This window comes from Branchiostoma lanceolatum, chromosome 3, assembly GCF_035083965.1.
Source record: "Branchiostoma lanceolatum isolate klBraLanc5 chromosome 3, klBraLanc5.hap2, whole genome shotgun sequence".
Taxonomy (NCBI): domain Eukaryota; kingdom Metazoa; phylum Chordata; class Leptocardii; order Amphioxiformes; family Branchiostomatidae; genus Branchiostoma; species Branchiostoma lanceolatum.
In genome coordinates this window covers 19,672,129-19,689,104 of record NC_089724.1, presented here as the reverse complement: position 1 = coordinate 19,689,104, position 16,976 = coordinate 19,672,129, and the positions used below count along the sequence as shown (strand labels likewise).

The following is a 16,976-nucleotide window of genomic DNA, read 5'->3' as shown; positions in this document are numbered from 1 at the left end:
CCGTATTGCACGATAAGCACGGAGCCGGTGTGTTACGCCGGAGTTATATGAATACAGACACGTGGAGATATGAGCGCCACGAGGTAGGAAGTAACCCTGCAAACATAAGCTCAAAATACGGGGAAATTGTCACCAAGATCACTTCCAGGAACAGTAGGAAATGAGTAGACGGTCTTAAGTCCACCACCTCTGCAGTTGCCAAGATGCCTCACTGAGAACAACAACCCGATAACTTGGTTGTCATTATACCATTGTCCTATCCTGACATAAGTATTTGTCCAACCGATCCGCACATAATTATGTATCAAGTACGTAGGTGTCTGTCGAGGCGAAGGTGGAATTCTTGACATAACTCTAGTAACAATTATTGAATAACTAAGACACAATTGTGCGTGGTCAAATTAGTCATCGTTTGGCGGGAATCAACTTTCTCTCGAAGACACGAATCTGTAGGAGAACAAAGTTCGTCAGGTGTCCGTCAATGTTATGGTTACGATCCGTTGCGTCTGGGCCATCGCAAAGTCACTTCGGGTAGGGTCCGTGCAATTCTATTTTCTGGCAACAGCTCAAAAGCTCCTTAGAATTATAATCGTGTTGTTACAAACATCTAGTGTATATCTTCAAATTACAAAATGTCAGAACAGCAATAATCTAAAGGCATTTCAGGCTTATAAAATCCTCTGCTACTTCGATTGTATCTCAAAAAGAAATAGAACCGGCTAATTGGTCGCACCCTTTCCGGTGACCCAAGGGCCCACTTACTTCCGGTGTCCCCAAACAAAAAAAAACATACCGCGTTCCCAATGTAGTGTACTCTAACGAAGAAAGCTTCCGACAGGTATATCTTGCGTGGATGGTTTATTGTACATAACATAGCAAGAAATCAGTTAGGCTGTCACCCGCGCACACTTGGATCACTGCCTGAATTCAAATGAATATCCAAGATACCGTAAATTTGTTAATAGCTTTGTTTGCACATAATCTTGTGCAATATTCACATGTACTACTATCAGTTGTACTACATACAACATGGGTGAGAAGGGTGCTGGCTTCCATTTTATCATTTCAGCAGGGTGATTAGGAAAAGGTTCGACCCTTCGCTTTTCTTGAAATGTTCCCTGTGTGAAGTTGTTCTAAGTCATTACCTTTTCGCGACACCCAGGTTGTCATAATGGAACAGCCCTTCAGGTACAGACGGATACCGAATGATGGATCACGTGAACTCCCCACGAACTCCCGTGTAGAAGTGTTGTTTGTGTTCCTTATAAAAAAGGTATATACTCAGGCTTTCTTCACTACTCACCTTACCTATGTACTAAGAAGAACCAATGACATTATTGGAAGAACAGTCTCAAAACGCGCAAAATAGCGTATATTCGACTGTTAACATGCGTAGTGTGTATGCTTTTGAAGGACTACGTGGCGTTGTTCAAGAGTTATCCCAATCTATGGAAAATATATCCAAGGGTGAGCTCATGCAAAGGTGACATTTGCTGACATCGTACGTGTAATATCTTAAAGGCTTAATTGCGCGTGTCTCGATTTCATGGGAAAATTACACGTAAACGTATCCGCTGTTGCCGCAAGTGTCATGAAACAAATGATCGCGGTTGGGGCAGTAGGACAACTCCAAAGTAGCTTGGGGGCGGCGCGGGTCTTTGTTCGAAATAAACTCTGCGACGTCACCGCAAAATTACCTTACTGTTTACAACAACCAATTGTGTAATATGAAAATTAAATGATCATTAAAATACCAAGGATCTAAGTTACGTTTGTACTGTCTAAGATTAGTTAAGATAAGTCCTGCTCAGTGACTTTACCTCACATAGATATGGAACAGGCTAATTGGCCCCACCCTTCCGTTGACCTGGAGACCTTCTCTCTTCCGGTGTTCTCAACGCACACAATAAGAACTGCCAAGACAACGCCACGACATTTACTGCGTGGATGGTCAATTGTGAACAGAGTGTCTAGAACATACGATAACAGTAAATATTAAAGATAGCCTTTTTGCATATGAGCTTGCTGCTAAGGCGATTTCGGATGCCATTAAAGACCATTAAAGTATGTAGACAGCAAAACGACAAATATTGCTATAATCAATAGTTATTGATTCTAACTATTGATACAATCAATAACAACTTATGTATTGACAAGACCGCATAATGAGATGGCACTTGACCCTCGGTTTGAATGATTGCAAAAGGCCGGGTGATCAGGAACTCTATCCCAGGGTACCCTATACCACCAAGGACCTCCGATTGCCCACATACCCTTCTTGGTAATTAAGGAGGGGTCCTAACTAGCCTGGATGCCATCCTAGTTCAATTTCTATATAGTTTACCGGGGCTCCAAGTTAGCCAGGGGAGAGTATGGGAGCCACGATCGCAATTCAGACAAGGTCCTAATAAAATCCAAGCCAATTATTTTGCCTAAATTGGTGAACTATTTACGCACACGCAACATGAATTATATTCCAGATCACCCATAGATTTCTTAAGATCTCCCCTACTTTTCTGAGGGAACTTTATTAGAATCTTACGCGTGGGTGTCAATGAGATGATTGCCAGAAATCAACGTCAATTCTTGGTCAAAGCAAGTGGCACGACCTCATACCGTCGCCAAATTAGCCTTTACGACTGGCCTGACGTGTCACAAATCACGACCATAGCATGTCCAGAAGAAGAGGTATCAGAACCTGAAGTTTTGCTGAAGTACCATAGAAAGCCGTTAGGAGGTAGCCTGGGTGCCATCCTATTTCTACCGGGGCTCCTACACTCGCTTCCCTCAAAAAATTGAGGGAAGCGAGTGTAGGAGCCCCGGTAGAAATAGGATGGCACCCAGGCTAGTTAGGAGGCCCTTTATCCAATAAACAAAAACAGTCACAAACTCAGCCGTAAGTCACGTTCTTGGAAACGGTAATGAAGTTGCTAAGGCTATAAATTGATAAACAAGTATCCATCATGAAACATACTGGAACAATAATTCTTGAGATCACCCCAAGATTAAACATTTCTTATGATTACCCCAGTTTCGTGAGAAAATGGAATGATACATGTACATGTGTCTGCATCGTACTCGAAGGGTTATCAGAATATTGTTGATGGATGATGCAACTGCTGCTTTGTCCAGACCCAAAGTCAAGTTGCCAATACAATTCATTTCAAGAATACTATCTGAAGAAACAGAACAACTGTTCTTGGAGTTGATTTCCCCTTTGGCAACCGCGTATCTAGTGTATGTGTACTCTATAAGAATAAGTATACCTTTATATATCACGTTGAATGACATAGCGTTGGCTCAACCTGCAAGAATTTTAGAAAGTTGTGTGTGCGCTGAGGCAAAGGTTGGATTTGGTTCAGTCTGCTGGTAATGGGGCATGGATTTGTTATTGTTTCGCGGGGAAAAATGACATCGCCTCAGGTGCAAGGGCAAATGAAAAGTCACCCGGGGTGGAGCTTGTCTTTGTTCGAAATTTATCAAATATATCATCAAAATAGTCCTTGTTACATCCTTCCTACGACCCGAAGACCTTCAGGTGTGTTATGAACAATAATTACATTTGCCAAGGTTATGTTCTCGGAAGTGGTTGTTTGTGGCATGATTAGCATAAATGTTACATGTATTCACCCATCTCTTCGTGTGTCCCTAACCTATGTGATTAACACAAAATATGAACAGCAAATGACAAAGCTATGATGGTGAATGGTTATTTTGTCTGAGTGTCTGGATAACTGTAAACTATAATTAGCCTTGTTTGCATTTGCTGAGTTGTTAATACTCACCTGCACCGTTGGCTTGGTCGTACTGAATTTATCTAGTTGGGTACAAAGTGTTGTTTAGGAACGTGCAGTAACTGTTGAACAATAACTGGAAGACTATGAGCAGTTTTTTTTAGCACATACTAGTTAACAGTTGTTTGGAACTCTACACACTTCACCCTTGGGATGTTCCATTTTACCACTCTGTTTGGGGAAAATCTTCACCCACCAGCTCTCATTAATCAAAGCTTTTCCATGTGTGAAAATGCAAAAGCACTTTGCCATATACATTTGCGTGCAATTTGTAGCTTAACAATAACAAATGGAAACTTTATCATGTCGAGTAGAGTCCCACATCATGTTACAAATGCCTCCTCTTGAATACATGTATAAAAGCTTTGATACGTTTTTCTTTACTTCTGCTGCTTGCTGTCCATATTCACCACTACATCAATACCCATGGACACATGAATAGGTATAAAGCAATCTCTGCATAAGCAGACTCACACTTCTTTTGTGTAACAAATTACAAATTTTATATTATTCCAAACACATTCTTGTAAAATATACTTCAACATTAACATTGAAAAAAGGTGTTGGCTTTTAATACATGTACATTTAAACTACATTGGAGCATGCCTTGCAATATTTACTTTGATAATTACAAAAATCAATGATGAATAGGTAGCCACAAGATGATCATAAATAGACGATATTGGTATATTCAAACACATTCCTGGTGGGCAAATACAGCAAAAGCAAAACAAATAAATATCACTTCTTGTTAAAAAAACAACCACAAAGCTCTCTATTCCAGCTGTCTTCCTTTCTTTCTTTTTCTTATCACCTCAACACAGATCATTCAACATTGAGAATATAGACACCTGTCTTTCTCTCTCATAGTTAAAATGTGAAGTTCACAATAAAGTTGCTGTATTGACACATATGGTACATCTTAACTGTGAATACGACATCCAGTACTGGACTAGTACCAATACTATTAGTGTACATATGCTAAACATGCAATATCTGGCCCATCAGGTGTCTTTAGCAGGATCCATCCATTTTAGACCTCTAGTAATGACTTCAGTTGGTAAGAGAGTTCAATAGTTTTTAGGTTACATCATTGAAAACAGCATACAGTCTTAGCCAGTAATCTAGTCACCTGATATTTGGATGGATACTTTCATTTTGCTCCTATCTACTGTCCTCTTCAACACAACATTGTCATTTTAGTAACATTGCAGTTAGCTTACTCTAGGAACCTGCACAAAAATTCAGGTCGGATCCAGGTCCCAAGGATCATGTCCAACCGTCCAGGTCTGGACTATACTTCTGCTACTGCACTTATAACACTACGGGCCAGTGAGAAAAACTTACTGTAGGAACATGGACACATTGTATGAGGAAGCGAAACCCAAAACATCTTTGGCTAATAACTTACTTCTGTCAGAGTTAGTACTTTATCTTTTTAACAGTTATCTTCAACATCAATTGATTCCCTTTACTCTTAGTACAATTACTTCTCATATGGCAAGAGTGTCTCTGAAGAGTCTCCTGACAGTCAGGCCCACGTTTGCCCCGCTGGAGCTCCCAGTCTCAAAGGTGATCTTGTGGAGATAGGGCTGCACGTCTGGGAAGCTGGTGTCAAACACGTTGTCCAAGTCCGGCTCGTTTGGGTTCTTTGGGAGGAACTCATGTCGATTCATCGCTTCTGCAATGCAGATGACTTTCTCTGCGAGCTTCTCACCCACCTTCTCCCGGCAGATCTGGCGCTCACTCTCACTGCTCAGGTCTATGACATTCAGCTTCAGTGTCCACACCTAATATGGAAAAGCAGTGGTTAACATGAATGGCAGAATTCAAACAAATGTAAATGTATAAACTTAAATCAATTGTCAGACAAAACCTGTCCCTGTGGATGACCTTAGTTGCATATTCTTGTGCACAGTTTTTTCATGTGCCAAGCTAGGTGATGCATTCTTGAATATATTTCACTGCAAATGTAAAAAAAATAAATACATTGAATACTAGTCATAGCATTACAGGCCACAGCTTTACATATTCATAAAATCAAACCATGCATGCACTTGTCTTAATCTAAGATTGAGTAAGAATAGAAACACAATAATTATTGAACTTAATCTTTTGTCCACAAGACGGTGATGATGAATGATAATGAGGATAATGCATGAAATGAGGAACAAACCACCCCGAGTGTTGTGATTTGATCAAATCCAAAAGTTAGGATCGACGATATTCAGTACAAATCCAAAATTATGTCTAAAGATGACGTCATACCTCCCAAGGGATACTCTCTGCAGGAAATGGCCACCGACTACGCTTCTTCTGGAAAAACTCCAAGGAGATTTGTCCCTCACAGGGGCCCTCGACCTTCCTCAGGGCATCCTTGAACGACGCTACTTCACGCTTCAGGCTACGATCGAGCTCGTCGGAGTCACAGCGAACGTAAGTGAAGTCAACAAAGTCGCAGTCAGCGTCAACAACACCTACTGTCCCTATGGAGTAGGTACCCTCCTTTTTGTAGTGGAATTTTCCAGTCGTTCTATGGAAAAGAATGGTGTGGAAGATTCCCAACAGGACCTCTTCGATCTGCCGACCCTCACAGGACAGTTCAAATGTCTGCGTTCTCGCGTTCATCTTCAATATCTTTGCCTAAAATTTTCCTTCCGTCGATGAGATCAGATGTGTTTTGGAAGCACCTCGGCCATCTTGATTTTGGAGTCTACCATAAATCCAATCAGAGAGGGTGATAGTATATTAAACTAAGATAATTGCGAAACAGTAGAAACTTAGAGACCACAAAAAAGCTCTATAAGATTTTTTGTTTGTAATGTCGAAAGATGATAATTTCGTGTTGTTTCCTCGTACATAAGCCATTCATAATCTTACTTTTGACCATTTGGCCCCTCTAAAATGTTTGGAGTATTTTGACTCCACTACTACTCGTGGAGGGGTTACATAGAATATATGATTAACATATTTTTTCAAGGAAGTCTGCATTAGCAAGATTATTAGCAAACATAGAACTAACATATATGTTAAACAACTTTTCGTTAAATCATTTTGTTTATTTAGCTTATCATATCTAAGAAATTACAATTTCCTAAAATATTTACCCTATAAGCTAGTTTGGTTCCGTCCAGCGTCCAACAGAGCAGCAGAGCAGCATGGCGAAGACTCCGAAGAAAGACAAGACCGAAGAAAAGGAGGATCAGGAGGAGTCAGGGGGGAACAAGGAGGACAGGGAGAGAGCCTACGAAGTTCTGGCTACACGGGTTAACCCCATAGCCAGTCCTTTAGCGGCCAGGAAACTCACGAAAAGGTTGTACAAGACCGTGAAAAAAGGTAGGACTGGTCGGCTTGGCAGACATTTTGGTTTATGCAAGCACGTGCTGGCAACTTCACTTTATCATGTAAAAGCAAGGACAATGTATAATGTCCTTGGTTAAAGGAGACGCGCCTATAAATTTGATACCAACTTTTTCGAAAATTTAGTCTGATTCCAGAGTCTTCACGTTCGTCTCCGTTACTTTTGTTTCCTTTGCAACAAAATTTCGTGAGAAGTGTTTTGCGCCCCCCTCCCACTGACACATATTCGCTCCTATTCCTTGAAGACTTTTTCTCAGAAAAATTGTAATGCACTCTTATCGTCTTATCCTCAAGGTAGCTATGATACCGATTTGGAAAATTATCTAATCAACGTCATGACTTTTGTTTCAACCAAGACTGAACAGTTAACGTTATAAGTGTAACCAGGTTTAGGAGGTCAGGGGTCAGCCCTGATCGAGGCCCCGGATGTTGAAGTTAGTTGCGTTGCGTTGGGGCAAGTTCAAGCAAGTTGTTACAGTTCAGGTTAGTTTAGAGCGTGCACGCTTAGCGATAGTTAGGTTCGAGTTCGACAACATAATCCATCACGAAGTTCCACCTTCTGTAGAGCCCACGGATACGAGGTAAGGACGATCAATACCTTGTTACATTGGTGTCAGAAGTGAACAGAAGACGTTGGAACGCGCGTCGGACAAAGAACAAAGAAACTCAAAATGGCGGCGACACGTGCAGAGATCAAACTCGCCAAGTTCTCAGGCCGTAACCTAAATTTCGGCTCGTGGTATAGGCAGTTTGCTCGCCTGGCCAGATTGCAACAATGGAAAGTAGAAAGTTACCCAATGTACCTCATGCTACATTTGGAGGGTCCGGCTCTAGAGTACGCCGAGAGTTTGGGTGACAAGTTGACAAATGACGTGGAAAATTTGCACACGGTGTTATCAGACAGGTTTGGGGCCGGGGAAAGGAAGCAAACCTCGCTCGACGAGCTACTGAACTTCCACAGGAAGGTAGGAGAGACACTACTCGACTATGAAATGCGACTGAGGTCATTGTTGCAGTACGGGCACCCCAAAACAGATGTAGCGGAGAGGGAGAAGATGGGGGTCAATTATTTCATTACCGGTCTGCAGCCCTCTAGGCTGGCAGAGAGGTTGGGCGACATTTTCCCTCGGCCGAATAACCTGAGAGACATCCGCCGTGCCGCAGCACAGCTGGAGGGTACGGAGAGCACTACGGTGCACATGGTCGCTAGCACTAGCAGGGAGGAGGAGCTAGAAGAAAGGGTGGCCCGGCTGGAGAGCCGAGTAGAGGGCATGGCGGGTTGCCTGACCCGAATTGAAGACGCAGTAACGAAGAGCGACGCCGGAGTTCGTACCCCAAGCAACCCGGGAAATGACAACAACAACAACAACGGAAACAAGGCTGGTGGTAGGGACTACATCTGTTTCAACTGTGGTGGCCGTGCGCACATGGCAAGGAACTGCCCCAGCCCGAAGAAGTCGTCAAACTAGGGGGCGCTGGGGTGGGGGGTGACACACTAGCGCATATTAAGGAGTCACCCCAGAACAGTAAGTTGAATGATTCTTCTGATTGTGCCAACGATAATGAGGATTGTGAAGACAATGATCATGAAGATTGTGAAGCCAGGGAAATCAAGCAACTGTTATATTTAAATCTGGACATGTGGAATCAAAATTTGAATGCATTGGTAGATTCAGGTGTGGGGCCATCTTGTGTTGATAGCTCAGTTTGGGAAAAGGGTGGTAAAGTGCCCTTAAAGAATTGCTGGCAGAGTTTCGTAGCAGCGGGAGGTGGTGTACTTAAAGTGCTCGGTTCCCTGGAGGTGAGGATAAGGGTGCATGGTGCGGAGATCAAGAGGAAGGTCTATGTCGTTCACGGCTTGCAGGAGAGATGTATCCTGGGAATGGACTTTATGAGGTCAGTTAGAGCCGTAGTTGACACCGTAGGAGAGACCATCTCTGTCCGAGGCAGACCATGCCCCTTGCAAGTCATGTCCATTCGCCCCAATGTCTGCAGGGTGAGTTTAGCGGAAGATGTTACCCTCCCGGGACGTCATGAAGTCGTCGTACCTGGATGCATACAAGATGCAAACCCTGGATGGGGAGGTTTTCTGTCTGCTGTGTTCGAACCCAACAGTTTGGAAGGGAAAGACAAAGTCGTGTGTGCCAGAACCGTGGTGACGCCGACCGAGGGGTCCGTACCAGTAAGGCTGGTCAACACGTCGCCAGAGCCAGTGACATTACGGCGTGGTTCCAAGGTCGGACAGCTGACTCCTATAGATGGAGGGGAGGCTGAGGAAGTTGTACTGCCGCCAGCGGGCAAAGGTAGAACCAAGAGACGCACAAGGGCACAGCAAGTGTTGACGCTGAGGGGTCTGACCACCAAGAGTTCTACTCCAGAGGCAGGAGAGGTGGATCGCATCCTGTCAGACCTTGGTCTGGACAGGAAGGACTTGAGCACAGACCAGCGGCGGCGTGTGTATAGGACAGTTGATCGATTTCAACATGTGTTCTCACGTGGACCGCTGGACTTGGGAAGAACTGACAAGGTCAAACACAAGATTGACACCGGTAGTGCCAGGCCAGTGAAACTTGCACCTAGACGGTACTCACCCCACCAGCGAGAAGAGATGGCGCGCTGCCTCCAGGGCATGCGAGAGATAGGCATCATCAGGGAGTCACATTCTCCCTGGGGAGCTCCTGTAGTCTTGGTAAAGAAACCTGATGGGTCAACCCGATTCTGTGTGGACTACAGAAAGCTCAATGACTGTACACTGAAGGATGCATATCCCCTACCTAGGATAGACGACGCCCTGGACGCTTTGGGTGGAGCAAAATTCTTCAGTACCCTTGATTTGGTGAGCGGTTACCACCAAGTAGAAGTAGAGGAAAGTAGCAAAGAGAAGACAGCGTTCACTACACCTCTAGGATTGTGGGAGTTCAACACCCTTCCCATGGGCCTTTGCAACTCTCCCGCGACATTTGAACGGCTTATGGACTTAGTCTTGGCTGGACTCTGCTGGTCCTCCTGTCTTGTGTACCTCGATGATATTATAGTCTTTGGCCGTACGTTTGAAGAGCATTGGGATCGACTTGAGGCTGTCTTGCAGCGCCTACAAGATGCGGGGCTGAAGGTCAAGACTACCAAGTGTCAACTGCTGAGAGAGAAGGTGTCTTTCCTGGGACATGTAGTGAGTGAACAGGGGGTAGAGACAGAACCAAAGAAAGTAGAGGCCGTCAAAACCTGGCCGATCCCAAGTAACAGGGGAGAGCTCCGATCGTTCTTGGGCTTTTGCTCTTACTACAGGAGGTTTGTGAGAAACTTTTCAGGTATCGCGGCACCGCTATACCAGCTGGCCAACGACCGAGAGGGGAACTTTGAGTTCGGAGAGGAGGAAAAGGAGGTTTTCAGGCAGTTACAAAGAGAACTCACCACAGCCCCGGTCCTAGCCTTCCCCGATTTTCACAAGAGATTCATCTTAGACACAGATGCGTCAGATCGGGGACTGGGAGCTGTACTGTCTCAAGAAGTCAACGGTTGTGAACACCCTATAGCCTACCACAGTCGTACGCTGAGCAAAGCTGAACGGAAGTATTGCACCACCAGGAAAGAGCTGCTTGCTCTCGTTAACTCTGTATGGCATTTCAGACACTATTTGTTAGGTTGCAAGTTTACTGTTCGTACCGACCACCACGCCCTAAAATGGCTGATGACATTTAAGGAGCCTGAGAATCAAGTAGCACGTTGGCTGGAGACGTTAGCGTCATTCTCATTCACGGTTCAGCACAGAGCTGGGAAGAAGCATGGCAATGCTGACGGATTGTCTAGGATCCCATGCAGACAGTGCGGCCTAGAAGATGCACCGACTGATGGCGTGATGTCAGTCCAGGTTGCTTCAGACCCCCCTGAGTTACTTGTACCTTTTGCAGCCGGTCAGGATATCAAGCACCAGCAGGTCGACGATCCTGAGATAAGCCCAGTGCTGTTAGCGTTGGAGAGCAGAGACGAGACTGAACAACCCGCTCCACTCGGGAAGGAAGGCTTGCGCTATTGGAACGACCGAGGGAGGATGGAGGTCAAGGAGGGGGTGTTGTACCGGAGATTGTATGCTGATAACACAGACACCTCCTATCGGCTCCAGCTCGTCGTCCCAAAGACTCTGAGGGAACAGGTGCTCAGGGAATGCCACGGAGGTATTCTGAGTGGGCACCTAGGGGTGGATAAAACCCTTCTAAGAATGCGAGAACGGTTCTTTTGGTACGGGATGGCTACCGATGTCGAGCTACATGTGAAGGGATGTTCAGAGTGTGCCAAGAGGAAGACAGGGTCCCGGCGAAGAAGGGCACCATTAGTTCCCTCATCCCCAGGATTCCGGTGGGAGAGGGTGGCCATGGACTTTATGGGACCCTTCCCAGAGACCCCGAAGGGAAATAAACACATATTGGTAATATCTGATTCTATGACGAAATGGGTGGAAGCTGTAGCGTTACCAGATCAAAAGGCGACGACCGTGGTGCGAGCATTGATTGATACATGGATCACCAGGTTCGGTGTGCCCTACCAGCTGCACAGTGACCAAGGGAGAGACTTTGATTCACAGATTGTCCACACATTATGCCAGGAGCTGGGAATTAAGAAGACGAGAACTACGGCATATCACCCAGAAGGGGATGGCATGGTCGAGCGATTTAATAGGACGGTCTGTCAGATTCTTACCATGTATGTGAATGACTCTCACACTGACTGGGATGCCCGCCTTCAGTCAGCCTTGTTCGCCTACCGTACCAGTGTCCACTCCAGCACAGACTACACTCCATTCTTTCTCACCTATGGTGAGGAAGCAAGGGTACCAGCCGACGTCATGTGGCCTGTGGACAGGCCAGAGCCAGCTGGAGGGATAGACGTTCAGGCACAGGGAGTGAGAGAAGAATTGGATATGGCTTACAGAAGAGCTAGACAGAACATGGAAACGGCCCACAGGCGCCAAAAGGATGTGTATGACAGAAAATGCCACGGAGGAGGCTTCTCCGTGGGGGACCAAGTTTGGCTGTCTATTCCAGCCGTCCCGAGAGGATTGAGCAAGAAGTTCTTCCCAAAATGGAAAGGACCCTACAGAGTGGTGACACGGATGTCAGATGTTACCTATAGAGTCCAGCGAGTGGGAGGACGACAGAGGGTCGTAGTGCACTTCAACAGGCTCAAGGAGTACCATGTGCAAGAGCCGGAAGAGGAAACAGGAGCGAGAGCAGAAGATTCTTTGACAGATGAGTTACCTGCCGAGGAGACTCCAGCTGAGGACTCAGACGCAGAGTCGCTGCAGGATTGGGTGCAGTGTGACTCCTGTGACAGCTGGAGAAGGATAACAGCACATGAAGCTGCTGAGATAGATCCAGACGGAGAGTGGTACTGCTCAATGAACGAAGACCAGAGTCAAAATGTGTGTGACGCTCCAGCACCCACTACAACCCGCTCCCGACGCCGGGGGAGACCCCCGGATAGATTGGGGTTCTAAGACACGAGGACGTGTCTTCATAGGAGGGAGGACAGTGTAACCAGGTTTAGGAGGTCAGGGGTCAGCCCTGATCGAGGCCCCGGATGTTGAAGTTAGTTGCGTTGCGTTGGGGCAAGTTCAAGCAAGTTGTTACAGTTCAGGTTAGTTTAGAGCGTGCACGCTTAGCGATAGTTAGGTTCGAGTTCGACAACATAATCCATCACGAAGTTCCACCTTCTGTAGAGCCCACGGATACGAGGTAAGGACGATCAATACCTTGTTACATATGCAAAAAAATTATTGCAAAGAAAAAAGAAAATAAACACAGGTCCGCTTTTTATATCCTGATTGTGGCGTTGGGTGGCATGATGGTAGGGTGTTCGGGCCAGAAGACAGAGGTCCTTGGTTCGAATCCCCTGACCTTGTGGATGTGCCCTTGTGATACCCTGCCCTTGTGAACATTCTCACTTCAATGTAAAATTGAGTACCTAGCTTAGGCACATCCCTTGGATAGGATGTTAAGTAGAGCCATGTACATGTAAGAAGTTAGAACACTTATCAAAAAGACTAGGGGTCCTTCCCGGTGTGAATGGATCAAAAATAATTGGTCAGGATATGCAACCTCTACAAACAGTACAAACTTGGTGCGTTATAGTTATGCCATGAGCAGGTTCACCGGTATGCAATAAAAAAACAAAAGAAATTTTGGTGCCTTTTAGCTTTACTTCAATTCTGCCATTACATTTATAGCAAATCCAATGTTATCGTTGATCACTAGATTTTGCTGACTAGTTCAAAATGTGATCATGCATTTACTCAGCAACCCTGGACCAAGTGCAGATACTAGTACACCATTTTGTAAAAGGATGTTGGACAAATTGGCAGCTTGCCCAGGATAACTAGCTTTAGACTCTGACATAAATAAGTGTTATGTAGCCTGGAATCAGTAGCAATTATTGGAATGTATGCTGTGTGCGATTATTTTGTTATGCTGGTTTTACTGGGCACTCATTGCCAGCAGGATGTCTTCTGAACTTGTGCTTTACTTTTTTTCAGCCTCAAAAGAGAAAAACATCAGAAAGGGCATCAGGGATGTACAGAAATTCATCAAGAAGGGAGAGAGAGGGTAAGACTTAGAGTTGACAACTTATCTATTGTCTTTATGTTCGTAGATTGCCTTTATCTAACTGAAACAGCAATGCATATGCACACTGGATTATTGTGTGTATCCATCAGTGTTCTCGCCAGCCTGAAATTTTTACCCGTCATTCCAATTTTGCGTCGGGGAAGAACATATCGAGCGCCGAAGGCGTGACCATTCTAGGGGGGTCTGGGGGTATTCTCCCCCGGGAAATTTTGAGATCTAGACCCTCTGAAACGCTATTTCCTGCATTTTGAGGGGCAAATTTCCTGGTAAAATAAGCTTAGTTTAATGACATCTCTTTCGGTGAAAAATTACACAAGGGTTTCAGGCTTAATTTTTTGGGGAGGCGTGCCGTCATCGCGGAAATATCAAATGTTCACAACTTCACGCACAAGCTGCACTTCTATGTTGTATACAATCGGCAAAGAAAATAAAATTTAGCACAACAAAACTTTATTACGTATCAGCTACGTCCTACAAAAAATACACACAGAATAAGTCAGCAAAAATAAAACACAACTTTTCAACACTTGTTCCGTATGCGCCCTGTAATTATCGAACATAATGAGGAATTTGACACCCTACTTTGAGAAAGAACGCAATAAAGACGTCCATTTTTTTGTACCATGTTTTCCACGGTTAATTTCTCCGGTAACTGCACTGAATGTGTTCAAAAATTGTCGATTCAAGCCTTCCAACAGCCGCTTCGTCGTGCGATCCTTGCGATTCCCTGCGATTCCCGCCATTCCCCTAACATCTCGCAAATTCACGCTTAGCTGAAATCTCGCGAGTAGCGAGACTCGCATGTCATTGGTCGTTTTTTCTTGATGCGACGGAGACGTGCGCTGTGATTGGTGGATTACAATATCTGACGCCTGTTTACCATTTCTTGCGGGAGGAAAGCATGTTACTCAGCCGCCGCGGCTTGAACTTTAATACTGTTTACACAGATTACAGAAAGCCTGATAGCTATAGGAGTATTTCTGAATTTTAAGGCTTCTTTGATGACAATAACTGACGGTGAACCGAGAGGGACAAAACAGAAATAAACGTCAGCCTGATGCGACCGGCCAAAACTGTAGTGGGGAGGGCGGCGCATGACACCGAGTTTTCGGCGGCCACCAAATATTACTAGCAACCACCACGGCGCTCTCTGTGTGTTGCTGGGGTTGTCGCCGGCGGGCATTAGAAATGATCTAGATTGCCCTCGTCACGAACTTCCGCTGATCCTCTGGAGTTTTTGAAAATTCTAAGCTCTGTCTAAATATCTTCACACACCAATTTTTGTCCATTAAAAATGACGGGTTGGGCAAAAATTTTGTCCGTCATGAGCGACAAAAACCCGTCAAATGACGGGAGGACGGGCGCTGGCGAGAACACTGGTATCCATACATTTAACTTTGCATTCTGTGTTACAGAATTGTACTGATTGCTGGTGACACAACGCCCATAGAAGTGTACTGCCATCTACCTGTTGTGTGTGAAGATGCCAAGATTCCGTACTGCTATGTGCCAGCCAAACAGGTATGTTTGGGGAGGATGCTGAATGCCCCAGTTGTGTCACAACAAGGTTAACACTGTCACAAAACTTGCTGTGCAATCGAGCTATAAAAAAACTTCACTATCATATCTTTTACCTTGTGAAGCTTGCATAGTGAACTAGGAGTAAACAAGGTCAGTTCATTACTAGTGTTATCCGTGTCATGAACTAATATGTTGGGTAATTCTGGAAGTAGGCAGAGTAAAGGTTTGATATTGTTGTTGATGTTTTTCCAGGATCTTGGAGAGGCAGCGGGGTCCAAGCGCCCAACCTGCTGTGTGCTACTGAAGCCTAATGAAAGTTACCAGACCAGCTATGACGAGTGCCTGACAGATGTGACGACCTTGCCTAGACCAATCTAAAGCATACTTCTTTTGGAAACGTTTTGCAGGAGTAGTAGTCCACATTTCCAGTATGACAGTCATGATATTTGATAGATGTCTATGATGCTTTTGTTATGTCCCTTTTTGGTGTCACTGTGCAAGACTTCTCTCCTTTTGACATTTATGAACTTTATATTGAGAAAAGGAAATAGCCATTCTTTGTGAAAAAGATTAAGTGCTGAAAATCTTCTTTACAAGTCTGGGGTCACTGCATAAGGTACTGGTGACTGCATCTTCAATGACTCATTGTGTTCCTTGTGCCTTTTAGTGCCATTTGCAATTTATACACAATGTACTTTTTTTTTTGATCTCATGAATTATTTCTGCAGGATGCAGTTGACTGTACTTCATAATTGTTCATTATTCATATATGTACCCAAGAAGCATGTATAATGTACAGTGCACATCTTTATCCAGCTTTTTCCGATAAACATGTAATAAAACGTATCCTTGCACATTCTGACTTTGAATGTAGGAATATTGTCTGACCCCTTACTCCTATCTTTTGATGCATGACTGCAAGGTGAGTTCCAATTGAGTCATTGTGTCAGTTATTGTAATCAGCCATGAGACACTCATTGTATAGTCTGCTTGACATTCCATTGATGACAGTCCAGACAAGTTAACCATAGGATCAACATATCGGGTGTGCAGTCATGCATGTTGGAAGTGTTCTGGGCCTATGCACCCGAAAAGTGTAGGTACAATGTACCTGATGCAGTCCCAGTCAAGTTTATATAGAAACATGCTGATAGTAAAGTTCTTAGGATGAATATGAAGTTTGCCTTCTTTTTCTTGCCACGCTAAGTAAATAAGAGCATCCCAGAGCTCATTGAAAGTGCCTAATCACCAGCAACAGATCATAAATCTTCCTGGACATGTCTGGTTGACAAAATACCTCACTAACACCCAAGGCGCAGCTGGCACCCTCCCAACCAGGGTCACGCCCATTAACAATCCAGCCCAGGTTGACCCTCTAGCAAAGAAATGAATGATGTATAGTAAATGAACTGAGAGAACATTTAGTCTTATTAAATATGACCTTCAGTCGTCCTAGTCCATATATTATCACTGGGTTTAACTACTTCTCGGTTAAGAAGCTAGAATCATGAAAATGGGCAGTAATATAGTATCTTGTTTACAGACTTTTTGTTGCATGAAGTACATGAAGGTAGGATTTAAATATGTTAGTGACATGAAGTGGTGCACCGGAGAGCAAAACTTAATTCAGAATGCTAATAGTCTATCCACAAGCTGGTAGCTTGCTCTCAACATTAGTATAGTA

General features: G+C 44.5%; 2 protein-coding genes across 2 annotated transcripts; one reads left to right on the top strand and one right to left on the bottom strand.

Annotated features, from left to right (window-relative positions):
• Nucleotides 1–4,100: 4,100 nt before the first annotated feature.
• Nucleotides 4,101–6,507, bottom strand: LOC136430899 (autophagy-related protein 101-like). Its single transcript, XM_066421975.1, has 2 exons — nucleotides 6,063–6,507; nucleotides 4,101–5,584 (listed from the first exon to the last, which is right to left on the bottom strand). Exons 1-2 carry the CDS (start codon nucleotides 6,420–6,422, stop codon nucleotides 5,288–5,290), a joined length of 657 nt encoding a protein of 218 aa, XP_066278072.1. The 5' UTR covers nucleotides 6,423–6,507; the 3' UTR covers nucleotides 4,101–5,287.
• A 412-nt stretch (nucleotides 6,508–6,919) lies between these two features.
• On the top strand, nucleotides 6,920–16,464 carry LOC136430900 (H/ACA ribonucleoprotein complex subunit 2-like protein). Its single transcript, XM_066421976.1, has 4 exons — nucleotides 6,920–7,130; nucleotides 13,681–13,750; nucleotides 15,187–15,292; nucleotides 15,545–16,464. Exons 1-4 carry the CDS (start codon nucleotides 6,953–6,955, stop codon nucleotides 15,668–15,670), a joined length of 480 nt encoding a protein of 159 aa, XP_066278073.1. The 5' UTR covers nucleotides 6,920–6,952; the 3' UTR covers nucleotides 15,671–16,464.
• Nucleotides 16,465–16,976: the final 512 nt, after the last annotated feature.

Bases quoted from the DNA above. Each gene is read 5' to 3' on its own strand.
- LOC136430900 (XM_066421976.1), top strand. From the start codon at position 6,953: ATGGCGAAGACTCCGAAGAAAGACAAGACCGAAGAAAAGGAGGATCAG. The intron at 7,131-13,680 runs GTAGGACTGGTC...ACTTTTTTTCAG, and splicing joins GTACAAGACCGTGAAAAAAG to CCTCAAAAGAGAAAAACATC. The intron at 15,293-15,544 runs GTATGTTTGGGG...ATGTTTTTCCAG, and splicing joins GCTATGTGCCAGCCAAACAG to GATCTTGGAGAGGCAGCGGG.
- LOC136430899 (XM_066421975.1), bottom strand. From the start codon at position 6,422: ATGAACGCGAGAACGCAGACATTTGAACTGTCCTGTGAGGGTCGGCAG. The intron at 5,585-6,062 runs GTATGACGTCAT...TTTCCATATTAG, and splicing joins CAGAGAGTATCCCTTGGGAG to GTGTGGACACTGAAGCTGAA.